We start from the raw sequence: 20,747 nt of genomic DNA, 5'->3' as shown, positions 1-20,747 counted from the left end.
CCATCAGTAACATTCCACAAGCAGCACATGAGCCATAGAAAGTGTGCTGGGGCATGCAGTACCATTGGACTGCCCCCCCCCCCCATGTCTAGAATCACATATGTTGCAGCCAGAGAGCACATGGGCATCACACAAGCTGAGGGTGAGCAGCAGGGCCTCTAGTACTCTTGAAACCCAGACAGCTGGTAACAAGCAAGGTTCCTTGCATGGCAGATCAAATGGCCAGAGGTTACCAAGGTTACTGTAGCCAGCAGCAGGAATTGATCAGAGCTTGAAGTTCCATGTGGCTTTTTGCATCAAAAACAGCAGCGAGGAGATGCTTCCTTGACACTGTGTGGTGGGAAAGAGCATGCAGAGTACACGCAACACTCAGCAGATGATGTCAGCACTTAGTCCCTCAGTGTTAACCCTTACCATGGCAAAGCCTGTGGAAAAACGGGGACTAATGGTGCCCACCAACTAATGAAAATGAGGGAGCTCCCGATGCTCGACCTACTCACTAACTGAAGCTCCAGAAACAGGGCAAGCACAAGGGCAGTTCCAGAGGCTTTGTTTGCTAACTTAACCAGACCTCAGTCAGGAACCCAGAGCCTCAAAGTTGTTTCCAAGCTAGCCAGGCAGTGTCCGGTGGGGTCTGGATGTAGTATGATGTTAAAAGCCAGACTGAGGATGACCACACTGGATAGATTCTAAGGGGAAATCACAGGCATTTGTGTAGAGATGTCTTGATACAGGAAAAAAAGGTTTAAGACTTTGTGTCTCTAAATGGATAAGAAAGAAAAATGTTTTGTTCGGTAATATACCTTACACTGTAAGTGTGTTATGTGAATCCTGGCATACTGTTTGAAGCTTTGTTGAGCCTTTCTGAATTCTGAGTGCAAGAAAAGTTTAATAATCTCCTTTTTCATTCTCTTCAGTGAGCATGACTTGGGTGAGAATGACACTTATGATGTACCTTGTGAGGAGGATGACATTTATGAAGACATCATCAAGGTGGAGAACCAACAACCAATGGTGAGATTTTAGAAAAAATTGTTTGATGCTGAATTTAGCTCTGATAACGTTCTGCAGTGCTGTTTAGAGAATACTGAACCAATCACACTGTCTGTATGAGAAAACCTTACACTCGAATGTCTCCACCACATTTATACACTATTACTTTTATTCAATTATATAGCTCTGACATATTCTACAGCCATTGAGCACCTTGAAGATTTCAGAGTAGAAATGGTAGGGTTGGTGCTGTGCGGTCTCCAGATCTCTGTGCATTTTCCTTTTCTAGTTGCCCTGGGGCAGACAGTTAACGTCTGCACTCGTGTGGAAAGAGAGCAGCCCCCTGCCTGGAACACATCCACATTGCCTGCTGGCACCTGACAGGCACAGAGGAGCTGCAAAGGGCAAATGTTAAAGATGAAGCTCTGGAGATGTTGACTCCCCGCATTGGACATGTCTGTACGCCGAATCATCTCCGACAGAGCTGTCCATGCACTTGTCAGAGTCCTCGCTGCAGGCACTGCAGCACTTGTATCTTATAGAAGGAAGTTATTTCAACTTGCAGCTGCCAACTGTAATAGAACTACAACTCCTAACAAGCTGACAGAGATGGAGATATTTATTAGCTTAAGTATGTGTTTTAAATGTCTATTGCCATTTAGCAGACATTTACTACAAAACCTGAAGATCAGCAAATGGAGATCTGCTTATAAATGTTTCTTAGTATTCTAAAAGTTTTCCTCTATTTTAGATTGAATGGTAACAACCCACACAGGTACAGACATCAATCACTCACTGTACCTTCATAAATCGATTTGTCTTATAGTATGGTCAGCAGAACAGATAGCCATTCCCTGTTTATAACAGGCTGATATCATTCTTAAGTAAGTAAACTGATATCCTGCTTAGGTGAGGAGAGTATAGCGTACCTGTAAGACAAAATATGGTTAAATTAGAAAGATGAGACACTATGGGGTTTATTTACTAAAGCTGGTTCACCCAGAATCTCATGTACCTGTGAATGATAGCCAGTCGGCTTCTAACCTCTTGCTTGTTCAATTAAGCTTTAGCAATAAAAACTGTAAGCTGATTGGTTTTTATGCAGAAGTACACAAGATTCTCAGTGAACAAGCTTTAGTAAATAAACCTCTATGTGACATCCAAAGAAGAGAAATGAAGAGAGAAATGCCAGAACGGAAATGAAAAACATGAGAGAAGAGAGCACCCCACTACACAGGCTGAATTAATATTTTTTTTTTCTTTTTAAGAAACCTCACCTAAACAGTATGATATTTGCAAAGATGTGGTTTACTTTATTGCAATGAAAATCATATACACATATTTCATTATTATTATTATACAGTATTTATATAGCGCCAAAGGGTTTGCTCAGCGCTGTACAGTAGCAAGGGGGACAGAACATGAGACAAGACAGTAACAATGCTCTTTTGAGCTTACAATCTAGGAGGGAGGGGAAGGTGGTACAGGAGGAAATGGCTGTGGGGGATGGAGGAGTGGAGGAGGTTAGTTGTTAGGTGAGGTCAGGTGTTAGGTGAGGTTGGGTAGGCTTCCCTGAAGAGGAGGGTTTTCAGGGTGCGCCTAAAGGTGAGGAGGGTAGGTGACAGTCTGATGGATTGGGGTAGGGAGTTCCAGAGGATGGGGGAAGTCCTAGAGAAGTCCTGCAATCGGGCGTGGGAGGAGGAGACCAGGGAGCTAGAGAGTAGGAGGTCCTGTGAGGAGCGGAGGGCACGGGTAGGGTAGTATTTGGGTATCAGGTCAGTTATGTAGTTTGGGGTGGTGTTGTGAATGGCTTTGTAGGTCAGAGTTAGCAGTTTGAATTTGATGCGTTGGGCAATCGGGAGCCAATGAAGGGATTGGCAGAGGGGGGAGGCAGATGTGGAGCGGTTGGTGAGGTGGATGAGTCTAGCCGCTGAGTTTAGGGTCGACTGGGGTGAGGATAGCATTCGTTTGAGTGGGCTGGTGAGAAGGGAATTGCAATAGTCCAGGCGTGAGATGATGAGGGAGTGTACGAGTTGTTTGGTGGTGTCTGGGGTGAGGAATGTTTGTATCTTGGAGATGTTGCGGAGGTGGAGCCTGCAAGATCTAGATAGCAGTTGGATGTGGGGTAGGAAGGAGAGGTGGGAGTCCAGGGTGACACCCAGGATTTTGGCATGTAGGGTGGGAGAGATGGTGGCGTTGTTAGTAGTGATGGAGAGGATGGGGGGAGGCGCGGGGTGGGGGCAAGACCAGGAGCTCGGTTTTGGATAGGTTAAGTTTGAGGAAATGGAGCGACATACCAGATCTGAACAACCTGTACAGAGACAGTCAGCAAAGAAATTACAGCATGATAAACAGAGGAGGAAATTATGTTTCTCTCTGTAGTAATTTTAATTTGTGTTTACTTTCCATCAGAAAACCCAACTTCTAAAGCAGTTACCCAGTGTTCAGCCTTCACAGTCAGCCTTGTTAAAGAAGTGCAAAATTGAGATTTAAATCTCTAGTGTGCAATATCAATCTTCTTTTTTTTTTAAATAAAGATTTAAAAAAATACATTCAAATTTCTATAAAAGTGCCTTTGTTTCTACCGTACAACTCCAAACCGACCTTCATCAGATGTGTTAGCACAAATCACTTCCATCTTGTTATAATAAACTGCATGCTCAAGACAGTGAAATAAATATAATCACTTCTTTTTCACAAGAATACTGAATATCTGTAAACAATTCTTAAACACTTGTATATAAATATCCTCTAAGGCAGCGGTTCTCAACCTGGGGGTCGCGACCCCTTTGGGGGTCGAACGACCATTTCCCAGGGGTCGCCTAAGACCATCGGAAAACACATATTTCTGATGGTCTTAGGAACCGAGACACCGCTCCTCTCTCCGGCGATGTGTGGGCGGGATGATACGCTGCTCCTGTCACCTGGCCACACCTCCGGGATCGCTCAGCAGCTCCGCCTCCTCGCCGCTGATTGGCCACCGGAACTGTAGCTCAGGAGAGGCACACAGGCGGCCAATCACCGGCGAGGAGGTGGAGCTTGGAGAGGAGGAGCCGAGCGGCAGCGCGTGTACATCAAAGAAGATCGAGGGAGCTGCCGGAGCGAGTGAAGAGGAGAGCGGCCAGAGAAGGAAGACAGCTGACAGGTAAGTGAGAGAGCGAGCCCAGGCTGTCACTAATACCAACGATGGGGCACTATTCCTCCCCCCACTGACACCAACGATGGGGCACTATTCCTCCCCCCACTGACACCAACGATGGGGCACTATTCCTCCCACTGACACCAATGATGGGGCACTATTCCTCCCCCCACTGACACCAACGATGGGGCACTATTCCTCCCACTGACACCAATGATGGGGCACTATTCCTCCCCCCACTGACACCAACGATGGGGCACTATTCCTCCCACTGACACCAATGATGGGGCACTATTCCTCCCCCCACTGACACCAACGATGGGGCACTATTCCTCCCACTGACACCAATGATGGGGTACTATTCCTCCCCCCACTGACACCAACGATGGGGCACTATTCCTCCCACTGACACCAATGATGGGGCACTATTCCTCCCACTGACACCAATGATGGGGCACTATTCCTCCCACTGACACCAATGATGGGGCGCTATTCCTCCCACTGACACCAATGATGGGGCGCTATTCCTCCCACTGACACCAATGATGGGGCACTATTCCTCCCACTGACACCAATGATGGGGCATTATTCCTCCCACTGACACCAATGATGGGGCACTATTCCTCCCACTGACACCAATGATGGGGCGCTATTCCTCCCCCCACTGACACCAACGATGGGACACTATTTCCCCCCCCACTGACACCAACGATGGGACACTATTTCCCCCCCCCTGACCCCAATGATGGGGCACTATTCTCCCCTCCACCACACTGACATCAATGATGGGGCACTATTCCTCCCACTGACACCAATGATGGGGCACTATTCCTCCCCCCACTGACACCAACGATGGGACACTATTTCCCCCCCCCCTGACCCCAATGATGGGGCACTATTCTCCCCTCCACCACACTGACATCAATGATGGGGCACTATTCCTCCCACTGACACCAATGATGGGGCACTATTCCTCCCACTGACACCAATGATGGGGCACTATTCCTCCCCCCACTGACACCAACGATGGGACACTATTCCCCCCCCCCCCCCGACCCCAATGATGGGGCACTATTCTCCCCTCCACCACACTGACATCAATGATGGGGCACTATTCCTCCCACTGACACCAATGATGGGGCACTATTCCTCCCACTGACACCAATGATGGGGCACTATTCCTCCCACTGACACCAGTGATGGGGCACTACTCCCACTGACACCAGTGATGGGGCACTACTCCCCCCACTGACACCAGTGATGGGGCACTACTCCCCCCACTGACACCAGTGATGGAGCACTATTCCTCCCACTGACACCAATGATGGGGCACTACTCCTCCCACTGACACCAATGATGGGGCACTATTCCTCCCACTGACACCAATGATGTGGCACTATTCCTCCCACTGACACCAGTGATGGGGCACTACTCCCCCCACTGACACCAATGATGGGGCACTACTCCTCCCACCGACACCAATGATGGGGCACTACTCCTCCCACCGACACCAGTGATGGGGCACTACTCCCCCCACCGACACCAGTGATGGGGCACTACTCCCCCCACCGACACCAATGATGGGGCACTACTCCCCCCACTGACACCAATGATGGGGCACTACTCCCCCCACTGACACCAATGATGGGGCACTACTCCCCCCACTGACACCAATGATGGGGCACTATTCCTCCCACTGACACCAATGATGGGGCACTATTCCCCCCACTGACACCAATGATGGGGCACTATTCCTCCCACTGACACCAATGATGGGGCACTATTCCTCCCACTGACACCAATGATGGGGCACTATTCCTCCCACTGATACCAACGATGGGGCACTATTCCTCCCACTGACACCAACGATGGGGCACTATTCCTCCCACTGACACCAACGATGGGGCACTATTCCTCCCACTGACACCAACGATGGGGCACTATTCCTCCCACTGACACCAACGATGGGGCACTATTCCTCCCACTGACACCAACGATGGGGCACTATTCCTCCCACTGACACCAACGATGGGGCACTATTCCTCCCACTGACACCAACGATGGGGCACTATTCCTCCCACTGACACCAGTGATGGGGCACTATTCCTCCCACTGACACCAGTGATGGGGCACTATTCCTCCCACTGACACCAGTGATGGGGCACTATTCCTCCCACTGACACCAGTGATGGGGCACTATTCCTCCCACTGACTCCAGTGATGGGGCACTATTCCTCCCACTGATACCAACGATGGGGCACTATTCATCCCACTGACATCAGTGATGGGGCACTACTCCTTCCACTGACACCAATGATGTGGCACTACTCCTCCCACTGCAAAATTACAGTTCTGAAGTAGCAACGAAAATAATTTTATGGTTGGGGGTCACCACAACATGAGGAACTGTATTAAGGGGTCGCGGCATTAGAAAGGTTGAGAACCACTGCTCTAAGGGGTTCCCCAAAAGCAGAACCTTTTTACTATCAATAATTCCCAAAAGTGACCTCAGGTGCCAAAACAAGAAATTTAAAAATAAATGCCATAGTAATAGCAGGAAGGGAAGCACAAGTATGATAGACGGGTACTTGGCCTCATGTTCTTTTTAGAGAACGGTATCAAGAGTTGGGTGTTTTTTTATGAAATTTATGTTGTTGATTTCCCTTACAATAAAGTTGTGGAAGTATTGTACTGATTTAGTGGGGCTTCCTAAGCTACAGAAAGGTTTCGTAGATGGATTTGGTTTGTATACCTTGGATGACAAACTTGTATTTTTTGCAGGGCATGACCTCTTTTTTTTTTTTTTTTTTTTCTCTGATCATGATTTTTTCCTCTGTTCTATGTCTTTCCTACCATGCCTCAGATAAGATATATGCAGGTAAGACATTTTTCTGACTGTAACCACAAGAGCGCTGTACAGTTCCTTCTGTTCCTCGCTAATAATGCCTGACTGCTAGTGAGGTGACAGTGCCTCTATAATGGGTTGGTGTACTGGAGGGGTGGGATGATATGCTAGGGGTCCTATACTTGGGATATTAAGAGAGCTACAGAAAAAGAAAGGGCATCTGGGTTCCTCCAGAGCACTGAAGAAAATGCTGGCGCCTGTAGTTCATCAGCAGCTGTCCCATAAGATCTGAACAACCTGTACAGAGACAGTCAGCAAAGAAATTACAGCATGATAAACAGAGGAGGAAATTATGTTTCTCTTTATAGTAATTTTAATTTGTGTTTACTTTCCATCAGAAAACAGGGATGACCGAAGATGATAAGAGGAATTGCTGCTTGTTGGAAATACGGGACACAGAAGACAAATATTACAAGACATTGGAAGACATCAGAATGGTGGGACATGTTATTAGTGTGGGAAGCGGATGCTCTATCCAGTTTGTCTGTCATGTATTCACTAGGACACTAGGATAGTATATTATATACTGTGGTTATTTATTTAACTAGTAGCCGACCGCAGATAGCCGAATGACGGCTGCACTGCGGCCGGCCAGTTCTGAGTGGACGTCATATGACGTCCCCCCAGAACGCACTCTCCTGCGCGCCCCAGGGGGCGCGCACCCGGCGATCTCCGTGATCGCTGTGTCCTACGGACACAGCTGATCACGTGATGTGGTAAAAGGCCAATCACAGCGGCCTTTTACCACGTGATCAGCGGTGTCCAATGACACGCTGATCAGAGGGAAATGCAAGTGCCGATTCTCGGCTGCACTTTCCTCACGCTGTCAGATCGTGAGGAAAGTACTGCCGAGAACCGGCAGTTGTCAGAGCGAGGATCGGCACCGATCATCAGGGCACTGATGATCAGTGCCCTGATGATCGGTGCCCAGCAGTGCCACCCGCAAGTTCCGCCCACCTGTGCCCAGCAGTGCGCCCACTAACTCCGCCCACCTGTGCCCAGCAGATCACCCACCTGTGCCCAGCAGTGCACCCACCTGTGCCCAGCAGTGCATCCACCTGTGCCACTCTGCAGTGTCACATACCTGTGCCCAGAAGTGCCACCTACCTGTGCCCAGCAGTGCCACCCACCTGTGCCCACCCGTGCCACCCACCTGTGCCCACCCACCAGTGCTGTCCACTAGTGCCACCCACCAGTGCAGCCCAGCAGTGCTGCCAGTCAGTGCCACCAGTCAGTGCCCAGCGGTTGTGCCAGTCAGTGCCGCCAGTCAGTGCCCAGCAGTGATGCCAGTCAGTGCCGTCTATCAGTACCCATCATCAGTGTCACCTATCAGTGCCGCCTAACAGTGCTGCATATTAGTGCCGCCTATCCGTGACACCTCATTAGTGCTGTCTATCAGTGCCGCCTATCCGTGCCACCTCATTAGTACTGCCTATCAGTGCCGCCTATCAGTGCCCATCAGTGCTGCCTCATCAACGCACATCAGTGAAGGAGAAAAATTACCTGTTTGAAAAATTTTATAATAGAAACAAAGAAACTTTTTTTTTTTTCAAATTTTTTGCACCTTTTTTATTTATAGCGCAAAAAGTAAAGCGCCCAGTGGCGATTAAATACCACCAAAAGAAAGCTCTATTTGTGAGAAAAAAATTATCAAAATTTCATATGGGTACAATGTTGCATGACCGCGCAATTGTCAATCAAAGTGCGGCAGCGCTGAAAGCTGAAAATTGGCCTGGTAAATAAGGAGGTATAAGTGCCTGGTAGGCAAGTGGTTAAATAACAATCTGGTTTGTTATAATTTCTTCCCAGAATTACATGGTACCCCTGAAGCAGTTACTTACGCCTGCCGAGACTGCTGTCGTTTTCATTAATTTGGAGGTAAGAAGCTAAAGACTTTGCTGACATATTGAGGTTTTGCCAATGTTAAGCCTATTGTGGAGATGCAGTATTTTCTCAAAATGCTCTGTTAGTTTGCGAGGGAGGGGCATTGCGCTGGGCAACCAGGCACCATGTAGCACATGGCATCTCTCATTCCTGGTGAACTGACAGGGTATGTATTGCTTTATTTTATCTCTATCTCTGATTAATTGACCCAGCAGTCCTAGATGTTGGCATTGGAGCATCCATATGTAGACATACCCAGCAGGCAGCTAGAGTCATTTTTACTGGCATTTTTCTTTCAGCTCCCTTACACGTTGCTGTGCAGTCTGCACTATTAATTGAATTATTTCAAAAGTTGATCAAGTTGAAAATATTTTCCAACAGAATGGTGATATTTGAATTTATGCTCACTTGCAAATATACCATGAACATCCCCACAATTGCTATTACTGCCCCAAATGGTCTCATTGATTAAAAGAACAAAAAAAAAACACTGATAGAGTTGGTCTTCCATAAAGTGCCCATATTAATTTAGGATGCTGAGGTGTTTCAGAATTTTTCTTCTATTTGGCTCATATCTAGGCTGCCACTGCGTTTCATGGCAAAACTACATATATGGAAAAGCCCAGATCGAAGATTCAGTGTATGAGGGTCTTCTCAATAATAACTATTGCTGCTGCCTGAATGGCATGGCTAGTTGATACCTGTACTATACAGCTGTATCTGTCAGATTCAGCCATTACTATGAAAGGTAAAATCTTTCAGATTGGGTTTTCCCATCAATGTAGGGGGAAGTCTCAGGTGACCCAGCCTGCCAGGGAATTGGTAGCTTTTCTTTCAGAGATCATTAAATTGCAAACTCTGCCTAAGGCTACATTTCAAAATCTGATTCTGCATTGTGTCAGTATATGGGAAACATTTCTCAGAGATGATGTATATTGGCTGTATTAGCTCTAAATAATTGTTCTAGATTTGGTGTGTGTGCCTGTACTCTGAATGGCACTGCACCCTCATTTGTCTCATGGAGCTTGGCTTTCTGCCATGGTATCCCTTCTGATTCATCTCCTTTTATGATCACCTCTAGGAGCTCATAAAAGTCCACTTCAATTTTCTGAGGACCATTGAGATGTCCATCATGTCCGGTGGCAGCACCATTGGACAGGTCTTCCTAGACTACAAGGAGAAGTAAGCATGCAGAATGCTGTTTTTACTTAATTTTTATATGTATGCATCCCAGTGCATAATGTGTCAGAACCCAAACTGCATTTAGTACACATGACCCAGACCAAGTAATGTGTGATGACTATATAATAAGTGCAGCTTTACTAACCTGAACTTAAAATAAAGACATGACATTGCTGATTGTTTACTGTATTACAGCTGATCCCCCTGCTGTATACATCACATTTGATCCAGCTATGTATGTATTACAGGAGATAAAGGTGCAGTTATGGGCCTCATTGATTTGCTGCAGCTCCTTCATTGTATATTCACAGGCTGGGTTTGGTGACAAACCTGTATTACTTTACTATATTAGAAAAGCTGGTATTATTCACCTGGCTTTGCTATTTGGCAGGGTTGCTGGTATCACAAGACTGGCCAAGTATAATCACAAATCTTTTGGCAGGTAAACAATTGATGGCTTATTTTACAAATATATCAATCTCATGTTGAGATGTATGGTCGTTCTGTTTCTATTTGCTCAGAGTACATGCTTTGAGTTGTATATATTTTCAGCTAATTTGATTTAATTATTGCATTAGCTTATGAATGCATCCAACTCCAATGTTGGTGAATGTACCAATCTCATAAATTTTAAGTGGACACTAGGAAGAGCAGACACATGGAGCGTCAATGAATGAGCCATTCATCCAGTCCAGTAGCTGCCAGGGATGGTTGGTCCCACTTGCAGCAATGGTGAAGTCTAATATGTGTCATCTAGCTATCAGTTTCTATACATCTGGCTGTCTACAGGCAGAACAAAAGCAAAAACATTTGGTGCAGAAGTGGAGACCACACAGGGTGTGTTATCTTATCAGACACACGTAGTAATCCTGTATTGCTAAGGCAGGCTACAGACGGGCCGTTTATCGGCCGAATTTTCGGCCGATAAACAAAAAATCGGTCGGCCCCGATGCCAATGTTGCCACCAATGTCCACGAAAAATTACCGTTTTTCATGGATTTTCCAGCATGACCGATAAAACTAAACGAGAAGATCTACAAAAAACAGCCAAGGAGCTGTCCCCACTAACGGCGTGAATATCGGCTAATTTTTCGTGTGGACCCGTCTATGGCCTGCATAATTTGCAGGGTAGCCAGTATAGCTGATGCATATATACAGAATGTGATATGCAGGTCTAGACTGCACCCCAGGGAGTGAAATTTGAGTATAAAAGAAAATATAAGAGAACATTTTATCAGGGTATGATCTTGTGTGTTAAACAATGAGCGGAAGCTGAGATTGAAATCCGCTTTACTCACGACAGAATTCTCTTGCACAGCTCTCTAGAGCTGACCAGTATTTTAATGGATCCGCTTCTTATAATACTGCAATCATATTTAAAAATAATAATTTCATCATTTTCCTAATATCTTTTTACACTGGTCTTGTTTTAATACTCTAGTTTTACTGCCAAATATACTGAAATGATAATACATATGGGCAGCCATCTTGTCTTGAATACCTTATTCTTCAAAGCCAAGTTTTTCTTTTTCATTTTGGATGGAGCAGAAAAGGATTAGAATCCCTTTCAGGTCTTTATTGCTGTCTGTGTATCCACTAGGAAGATTTGAACTGCTACAGAATGTTGCTGAAAGGAAGTGAGGGGAAATTGCCCCCATGGGGACATGGACAACAGTAGAACTCTGAAGGAGTTTCTTATCTTTGCAATGCCATTGAGAACTAGAAAAATGTTTTGGCTGGTGTCTGGTTTAATATTTCCTTCTGAGTGAAGGAAGGACCAAATAAAATCAGATAAATGCAAAATCTTTATTATTCTTCCCATGGTAATCTTGAGCAGTTGAGCCTTTATGGACTAAAAATTACACTTATGCTGGTTGGATTTTTTTTACATACAAGACCTGTGATTTGTGGTGATGTGTTGTGTACAGACTCAGTGAATGATGAAAGTGAGGCTTCCCACCTGTTAGCTAGGTATCTCATCACACAGCGGAAGCAAAAGAGTGTTACATCACTTCTTCTTTCAACTGGAAACATGTCGTCACTTTCACACCTGCAAATCATGAAGTGTTTCCATTTTTTGACTAACCTTAGCCATGGAATATGTCAGAGAAATACATATGTTTAGTAACAATAGCATGTAAATGTTGTGGGATTTTATGATGAGTGCTCAAAGTAGTTCACTGATCCTTCCTGTTATCTGTATGGGCAGACATCTACACTGACAGTTTTCAGGAGCCTGAGATTGCACCCGTGATTTGCTGATCGCAGGTGCAATACTTTACAGACACCTAAGAAAAAAATAATAAATTCTAATTTTTTTTTACCTGTAAAAAAGATGTGCATTTTTTTTTTGTTTTTTTTCAAAAGGTGAACTTATTTTTTAACACGTAAGCTTTTGTGGTGTAGAGACTAATGTGAATGGTACAATATGCAATGTAAAACTTACCCCAGTGGTTACTCCTTTGTTTCCTAATTCAGTATCAAAGTTTCCCTTATTATGTGGCTGTTGATGAGGCAGCAATGTGATGATGCTTATTTATAGTCCAGTGGATGTCAAAAGGATATGTAATAAATAAAACTGATCCAAAAATAGTGGTGCCACCCTCCAGGTTGTGCAGTGTGGTTGAAGACCCTTCTAAGCGTTCTTCTGTCTTAACAGCATAGTAACCCAGCCAAAAATGTTAATCTTTTGTTTTGAGCTGAGTAGAGAAGAATGCATTTATCTGTCAATTATCATTGCTGACTGTTTCTCCATTGAAAAGATTTTCACTCACATCCTGTCCTAGAGACACCAGGTCATGCCAACTGAAAAGTTGTCACCAGAACAAGAAAACACGTGGTAATCTTTACAATGGGAAATAGGCAGTAACAATAGCTCGGCAGAGGATCTAACCCTTCCCTGCTCCATTCAAAACCATGAGAAAAGCTTAAGCTGGATTTGGGGCAAGGCAGACAGTACTAGGGAAGTGGTGGGAGAAGTTTTCCACTTATAAACAAAAAAAATAAAGAAAACTAAAGTGCAGATGCACTTTTTGTGTTGAAACGACAGTTGGAATTTTGCAATTTGTCCTTCAAATAATCCACAAAAAGTTGTTAGAAACCTTTTTTAAACAGGGAACCTCTAGCTACAAATAGATTTGCTGCACTTTTCAGCTTTGAGGACAAATGAGGAGAGTGAGTGGATGAATTGTCCAGAGCTGCAATAGAAGCTCTCAAAACTGAGAGCATTTATCTGGACCATCATGAGATGATGAAATACTGATGGTGTCAGTTGGGTAAAACACAACCCCACAAGGATTACAGAGAAGGCTGGGCAAGTAATAAACCTGTTACATGTATCTGCTTTTTAACTCTGCTCTTATTTTTGGTCAGGCTTCTCTTATATGGAGAGTACTGCAGCCATATTGAATATTCCCAGCAGACGTTGGACCAGCTTATGGTTATGAGGGAGGATGTAAAGATGAAAATTGAGGTAAGCGATCATAAGGAATTTGCCATTGTGTGTCCAGAAACACTTTGTGGCTAATCCGATCACATAACAAATAAACCATATGCATTTAAAGTAGAACTGAAGACAAAACATGTTATTTATGGTGGAGTAAGGGAGGGTTATAACCCTTGTCACGTTTTTTGCCATCTGTGTCTCATTTGGGAGATTTCCCTTCACTTTTTGGCCCATAGCCACAACAGGGTGTTGATTACTGATTACCAGGAGACATAATCACTCCAGAGTGAGGAAAATCGCTAGTAGCCACTAGGGTCACCTGAACTAGGGATCCCACTGAAAGATTTTTACTCTCTTCCTGCTCTGGTGACCACTCAAAATCTTGGGGATTTTCTTTCACTTTTATTGATAATGGTCACCAGAAAAATAGAGAGGGTGAATCTCCTTAATAAGAATATAGCAATAAAAACTCTGTCCATTCTATGTTAAGAAAAAAAAAAAGGGATTTTGACTTACCTGCAAATTTCTTATCTTGTGGCCTTGTATTCGTACACCATGGGACATTCCCAAGCACGAAGCTGAGGGATGCGCAACAACATAGCAAACAAATCTACTAACAGGCCCACAAAAAAAAGGGTTAAAGATCCCGAAGACACTAAGCGAACAGTTTGAAGCACCGTACGGTCGAAGTTTACATCATCTGTGGACTTGAACATCTATCTGGTGGCCCTTGAAGAATGTGAACAGAAGTCCAGATGGCAGCCTGGCAATCTGGGATACAGATGCTTGATGCTGAAAAGCCCAAAGGACACCAACTGCCCTGGTGGAAGGAGCTCTTATGGGACGGGAGGAAACCCTTTCCTGAAGGGCACAGGCCCTGGGAATAAGTTGTCTGATCCACCTGAAAATGGTGGATCGGGAAACAAGATGTCCTCTACAAGGACAACTTGACTTCTGTTGCCACTTAATCGTTTACTTTGACCAGTTTCACTCAGGCCTCTCCAATCTAAGGGAACTGCCTTGAAGACGGCTAACATTAAGCCCAGAACCTTCATGTAGAACTAAAGCAAACAGAGGGAAGAAACACAAAAATACAAGTGATAGTGTTCAGCTGTCTATTTATGCACCAGGAAAAGTAAGCTCTCTGTGTGATAGTAAATCTTGTGGGAGTTGGATTTTCTTGCTTTCAGTAAGGTGGGAATAACAGAGTCAGAAATGCCCCTATCACTTTAGCAATGCTGTTGAAGCAGAATAGGACTTCTGGTGTCCCCTTTATGGTTTATTTATGCTGAAGAGGTCTGGAGTGAAAGTGTGCAAATGGAACTGTCTTGACGGAGGTTACCATTAAGCCCAAATCCCTTGTGTATGACCGAAATAAATGGAGGGTGCCATTTTTACCTGAGGATCCACATGAGGGACCTTAGGGAAACCATTTTCTCCTGAGGAGACCCTGGCTTGGTCTATGTACAACATTAGATCCAGGTACTTCAGATGGCATGAGGGCTGAAGAGCAGACTTTGGAAAGTTGAGTATCCAGCCAAAGGTTTGAAGAAACTGAAACATGGTTTGCGCAAGATCCTGTGCTACTTTTGCACCCTGTCAGTACGGGTTCCGCCACATTATCTACATTTAGTGCAGAACAAGATTTTAAATTTTATATCAGCCAATAAAAGCTACTCTTTTTACACAATTATCACAAGGCGGGTTAGGGGATCTGAATAATTCTAAATATTACTTAGCTGTCCAGATCTCCCAATTGTCCTTGCTCCATGCTTCCTTTAACATCCCCCTATGGGTATTCCTGGAGCTCCTTAATTGCTCACCTCTCTCATAGCAGGCACTCCTTTGGCTTCCTCATAAACTTCGCCCTGCAACTCTTACGTTCTCTTATGCAACATAGTATGAAAACATGGGATTCTGTCAGATACTCCGGCAACCCCCCGTCTTACCACTTCTACCTATCCTGCGCAATCCTTTTATTTTCTCCAGGCCTAGACCAGCCCCAGGCGTTTTTCTGGTGTGTCTCCCATGGTTTAACACAAGTGCAACACTTTCTGACCACCCTGTTTTTACCAATATGGGCTGCCCTCCGGGAAAGGCCCCTCAGTCAGAGGATTTCCACTATCTCCAGCTCCAACACTGCATACTTTCTCTTCATGGCACCTCTACCTATCCTTTCCAGAAAATGACTTTTGAAAAATTTGCCAACACTACCCCAGATTGCTGGGCCTCATCTCCACCATTTACACGTCTTTGAATCATTCAACATCCCCTTCCCTCTCTTATGTGACTCAGTAGGAGAGAAATTTGGCATCTGAGATAGACCTGGCAGACTGGAGCAAGGCCTGATCTTCTGTAGCAAAATGTTCATTTAACCCTTTCGCTGCCAGAGCATTTTTTTATTTTTTTTTTTTTGCACATATGTTAAAAAAATGTCAGGCCTGAAGATTACACAAAACCCCCAAACGTATATTTTCTGAAAGCAGACACCCTAGAGAATAAAATAGTGGTAGTTCCAATTTTATTGTTACACCATATTATTGCACAGGTCTAGGAAATGCAAAATTTCAGTAAAAATCACACTAAAGTGAATTTTAGGGCAAAACAACGCAATGAATTACCCACATTTTTGGTAAAATATAAAAGACAAGGTTGTACCGAGTAAATAGATACCCAACATGCCAAACCTTAAATTTGTGTGCGCCTATGATTTGTGTCAAACTTCAGTACCCTATATTTTCTATAGACAAAATGTGGTCTCTGTTACAAAATATGGACCCTCATACACTGGTTTTTCTTCAGATCAGACAAACCTTTTGCCGTTTACAAAATCGGCGCCCTAAATACTTTTCTCCTGATATACTTGCATAAAAGAAGTTTTGTCTCTGATTCTTGAATAGGGTGAGCGGGAATGGGGGATGTGTAGCACTTCTGGCCTTTGGAAACCAAAGGTTTTTAAAGGAACAATAGTCTTGAAAGGAAATCGGACATAATGATAGACAAGCCACAACATTGTCTGTTAAAATCATTTTGTTTTTTGGGGGTTTCAGGCCTGTGACAGTCATGCACATGTTTAGGAATTCCTAAAACCAGGACCTGTGTGTTGCTCCTTCTCCTTTTATAGCATGTTTTAGCGGTCAGTGGTAGGGGAATGAACACCGGATCAGTATAGATAACAAGCTATTATAGGTGTGGGTAAATGATCAACTAATTTGCATTTTCACCCATTTTTCATTTACAGAACATGCAAGATTTTGGTTGCTCTGTTTAAAACACTGCGAGTCCCATTAAATATGTAACATTTGATGTGTATAGTTGCTCTGAAGTGAAGTGCAGTCTGCTGTTCTCAGTTACAACCTTTTTAGGCTAAGAAAGTTTTTAGCAGAGATGGCTCCAGTGTCCTTATGCAATTACTGAAGTGGAAGCTAACCGTATACAAGAAAATGTCTCCACTTAGAAGCAGACCTACAGGTGAAACTCGAAAAATTAGAATATCCTGCAAAAGTTCATTTATTTCAGTAATGCAGCTTAAAAGGTGAAACTAATACAGTCAGGCCCATAAATATTGGGACATCGACACAATTCTAACATTTTTGGCTCTATACACCACCACAATGGATTTGAAATGAAACAAACACGATGTGCTTTAACTGCAGACTGTCAGCTTTAATTTGAGGGTATTTACATCCAAATCAGGTGAACGGTGTAGGAATTACAACAGTTTGCATATGTGCCTCCCACTTGTTAAGGGACCAAAAGTAATGGGACAGAATAATAATCATAAATCAAACTTTCACTTTTTAATACTTGGTTGCAAATCCTTTGCAGCCAATTACAGCCTGAAGTCTGGAACGCATAGACATCACCAGACGCTGGGTTTCATCCCTGGTGATGCTCTGCCAGGCCGCTACTGCAACTGTCTTCAGTTCCTGCTTGTTCTTGGGGCATTTTCCCTTCAGTTTTGTCTTCAGCAAGTAAAATGCATGCTCAATCGGATTCAGGTCAGGTGATTGACTTGGCCATTGCATAACATTCCACTTCTTTCCCTTAAACTCTTTGGTTGCTTTTGCAGTATGCTTTGGGTCATTGTCCATCTGCACTGTGAAGCGGCGTCCAATGAGTTCTGAAGCATTTGGCTGAATATGAGCAGATAATATTGCCCGAAACACTTCAGAATTCATCCTGCTGCTTTTGCCAGCAGTCACATCATCAATAAATACAAGAGAACCAGTTCCATTGGCAGCCATACAGCCCACACCATGACACTACCACCACCATGCTTCACTGATGAGGTGGTATGCTTAGGATCATGAGCAGTTCCTTTCCTTCTCCATACTTTTCTCTTCCCATCACTCTGGTACAAGTTGATCTTGGTCTCATCTGTCCATAGGATGTTGTTCCAGAACTGTGAAGGCTTTTTTAGATGTCGTTTGGCAAACTCTAATCTGGCCTTCCTGTTTGTGAGGCTCACCAATGGTTTACATCTTGTGGTAAACCCTCTGTATTCACTCTGGTGAAGTCTTCTCTTGATTGTTGACTTTGACACACATACACCTACCTCCTGGAGAGTGTTCTTGATCTGGCCAACTGTTGTGAAGGGTGTTTTCTTCACCAGAGAAAGAATTCTTCGGTCATCCACCACAGTTGTTTTTCGTGGTCTTCTGGGTCTTTTGGTGTTGCTGAGCTTACCGGTGCGTTCCTTCTTTTTAAGAATGTTCCAAACAGTTGTTTTGGCCACACCTAATGTTTTTGCTATCTCTCTGATGGGTTTGTTTTGTTTTTTCAGCCTAATGATGGCTTGCTTCACTGATAGTGACAGCTCTTTGGATCTCATCTTGAGAGTTGACAGCAACAGATTCCAAATGCAAATAGCACACTTTAAATGAACTCTGGACCATTTATCTTCTCATTGTAATTGGGATAATGAGGGAATAACACACACCTGGCCATGGAACAGCTGGGAAGCCAATTGTCCCATTACTTTTGGTCCCTTAACAAGTGGGAGGCACATGCAAACTGTTGTAATTCCTACACCGTTCACCTGATTTGGATGTAAATACCCTCAAATTAAAGCTGGCAGTCTGCAGTTAAAGCACATCTTGTTCGTTTCATTTCAAATCCATTGTGGTGGTGTATAGAGCCAAAAATGTTAGAATTGTGTAGATGTCCCAATATTTATGGACCTGACTGTATATGAGATAGACTCATTACATGCAAAGCAAGATAGTTCAAGCCGTGATTTGTCATAATTGTTTTGATTCTGGCTTACAGCTCATGAAAACCCCAAATCCACAATCTCAGAAAATTAGAATATTGTGAAAAGGTGCAATATTCTAGGTTCAAAGTGTCCCACTCTAATCAGCTAATTAAGCCATAACACCTGCAAAGGGTTCCTGAGCCTTTAAATGGTCTCTGTCTGGTTCAGTAGGAATCACAATCATGGGAAAGACTGCTGACCTGACAGTTGTGCAGAAAACCATCATTGACACCCTCCATAAAGAGGGAAAGCCTCAAAAGGTAATTGCAAAAGAAGTTGGATGTTCCCAAAGTGCTGTATCAAAGCACAATAATATAAAGTTATGTGGAAGGGAAAAGTGTGGAAGAAAAAGGTGCACAAGCAGCAGGGATGACCGCAGCCTGGAGAGAATTGTCAGGAAAAGGCCATTCAAAATTGTTGGGGACATTCACAAGGAGTAGACTTAGGCTGGAGTCAGTGCATCAAGAGCCACCACACACAGACGGATCCTGGACATGGGCTTCAAATGTCGTATTCCTCTTGTCAAGCAGCTCCTGAACAACAAACTTCAGAAGCGTCTTACCTGGACTAAAGAAAAACAAACCTGGTCTGTTGCTCAGTGGAAACAAACTCTCCTGCGCTCTAAGACCCAAAGGAGATGGATGGATGGATCCAGAACTTGAAACAATTTGACCACCTTTGCATATGGGGTTGTGCAGCTCCAAACAAGGCTGGGGAAGCCCAACCAATACTGTGAAGCAAAGACAAAAAAGAAGCGCACCAACCTTGCGCATTACCTCAGTAAACCAATTTTATTGAATACAAAAATATACTCACAAACGAAGTATTTCAAGCATGTCACTTCTCAAAGGAACTATGGAATAGTAAGACCTGTGCTAGTCCCATCATAGGGGTGGACACTCGGGGATCAGCTGACGCGTTTCGCGGGATGTTTCTTCTTCATCAGAGCTCTGATGAAGTCTATCTCATATATTAGTTTCAACTTTTAAGTTGCATTACTGAAATAAATGAACTTTTGCACGATATTCAAATTTTTCGAGTTTCACCTGTATATCTCACTTACCTTCAGATCTGATTCACAACTGTTACAGAGATCTGGAAATTATATGAATTGCTCTTTTCCTCTGATTATGAATCTTTGTTTGTACATTTAATGAGTTTTATCAAGTAAACCTTTTCCTTTTTTCTCTCTTGCAGGAATGTTCTATGAAGGTTCAAGATGGAAAGTTCAAGCTGCAGGATCTGATGGTGATTCCAATGCAGAGAGTACTCAAGTATCATCTCTTGCTTAAGGTGAGTTTCCTCCGACACCAACGCTTCATAATAAAGGGGTTATACAGTATTCTCTCTACTGGCTTTTTCATACTGACCAATCTTATTCCGGCTGTTGTATTCTTCTGTAGCTTTGTATTGTACATTTGAGGTAGCGCTAGACTTTGTCGGAGGTGAGTAGGTCTGTGGCAATTCAACTCATATTGGATCCTCAGAGTGGGCTCATTCAAGCATGTGAAGGTTTGAAAAAGCTACATATACAAGCAGGGGAAAACCAACCAAATTCACGAACGTCTGGGCGATTTGGCTGGATTCAGAATACACTACCTCAGAGTCTATTCTTTATTGAATTATATCCTATTTAAGTTATTCCATATTATTCTTGTTGTCTTCAGGGACCACTTTTTGCAATAAACTATGAACACACAATGTCTTCTCACATTTTGCTTGGATTCTTCCCAATCTTAAAGTTTCTATTACTTGAGTGCCTGGTCTCGGATAAGGGGGCTTGGGGGGAATAAAAGAAGCCTGGAGTGTGCTCCTAAATAAGGGCAAACATCTACACCTAAATTATTTAAAAAAGCCAGTATAAACTTAAAGGGACCTAGTGTAGTTGGGCACTTGATCTGGGTGGAACAATGTGGTAAATTTCCAGATCTAGGGTTCTGTA

At 43.9% G+C, this 20,747-nt stretch overlaps 1 protein-coding gene across 10 annotated transcripts in view; it reads left to right on the top strand.

The window, feature by feature from the left end:
* Positions 1–20,747, top strand: part of VAV2 (vav guanine nucleotide exchange factor 2) — a 351,081-nt gene that overhangs the window by 261,302 nt on the left and 69,032 nt on the right. For 6 of the 10 annotated variants that reach the window (XM_089685270.1, XM_089685276.1, XM_089685272.1 and 3 more), the window contains exons 5-11: positions 918–1,014; positions 6,996–7,010; positions 7,376–7,474; positions 8,847–8,915; positions 10,003–10,103; positions 13,476–13,575; positions 20,003–20,098. In XM_089685270.1, coding sequence (XP_089541396.1) covers positions 918–1,014; positions 6,996–7,010; positions 7,376–7,474; positions 8,847–8,915; positions 10,003–10,103; positions 13,476–13,575; positions 20,003–20,098 — 577 coding nt within the window. The remainder of the gene's footprint in view (positions 1–917; positions 1,015–6,995; positions 7,011–7,375; positions 7,475–8,846; positions 8,916–10,002; positions 10,104–13,475; positions 13,576–20,002; positions 20,099–20,747) is intronic. The other 4 variants (XM_089685277.1, XM_089685271.1, XM_089685279.1 and 1 more) reach the window with 1 other exon arrangement.

Source organism: Staurois parvus, unplaced genomic scaffold (assembly GCF_062004578.1).
Source record: "Staurois parvus isolate SC_StPar_1 unplaced genomic scaffold, SC_StPar_1.0 ptg000365l, whole genome shotgun sequence".
Lineage (NCBI taxonomy): Eukaryota > Metazoa > Chordata > Amphibia > Anura > Ranidae > Staurois > Staurois parvus.
This window is presented reverse-complemented; position numbering and strand designations above follow the sequence as displayed.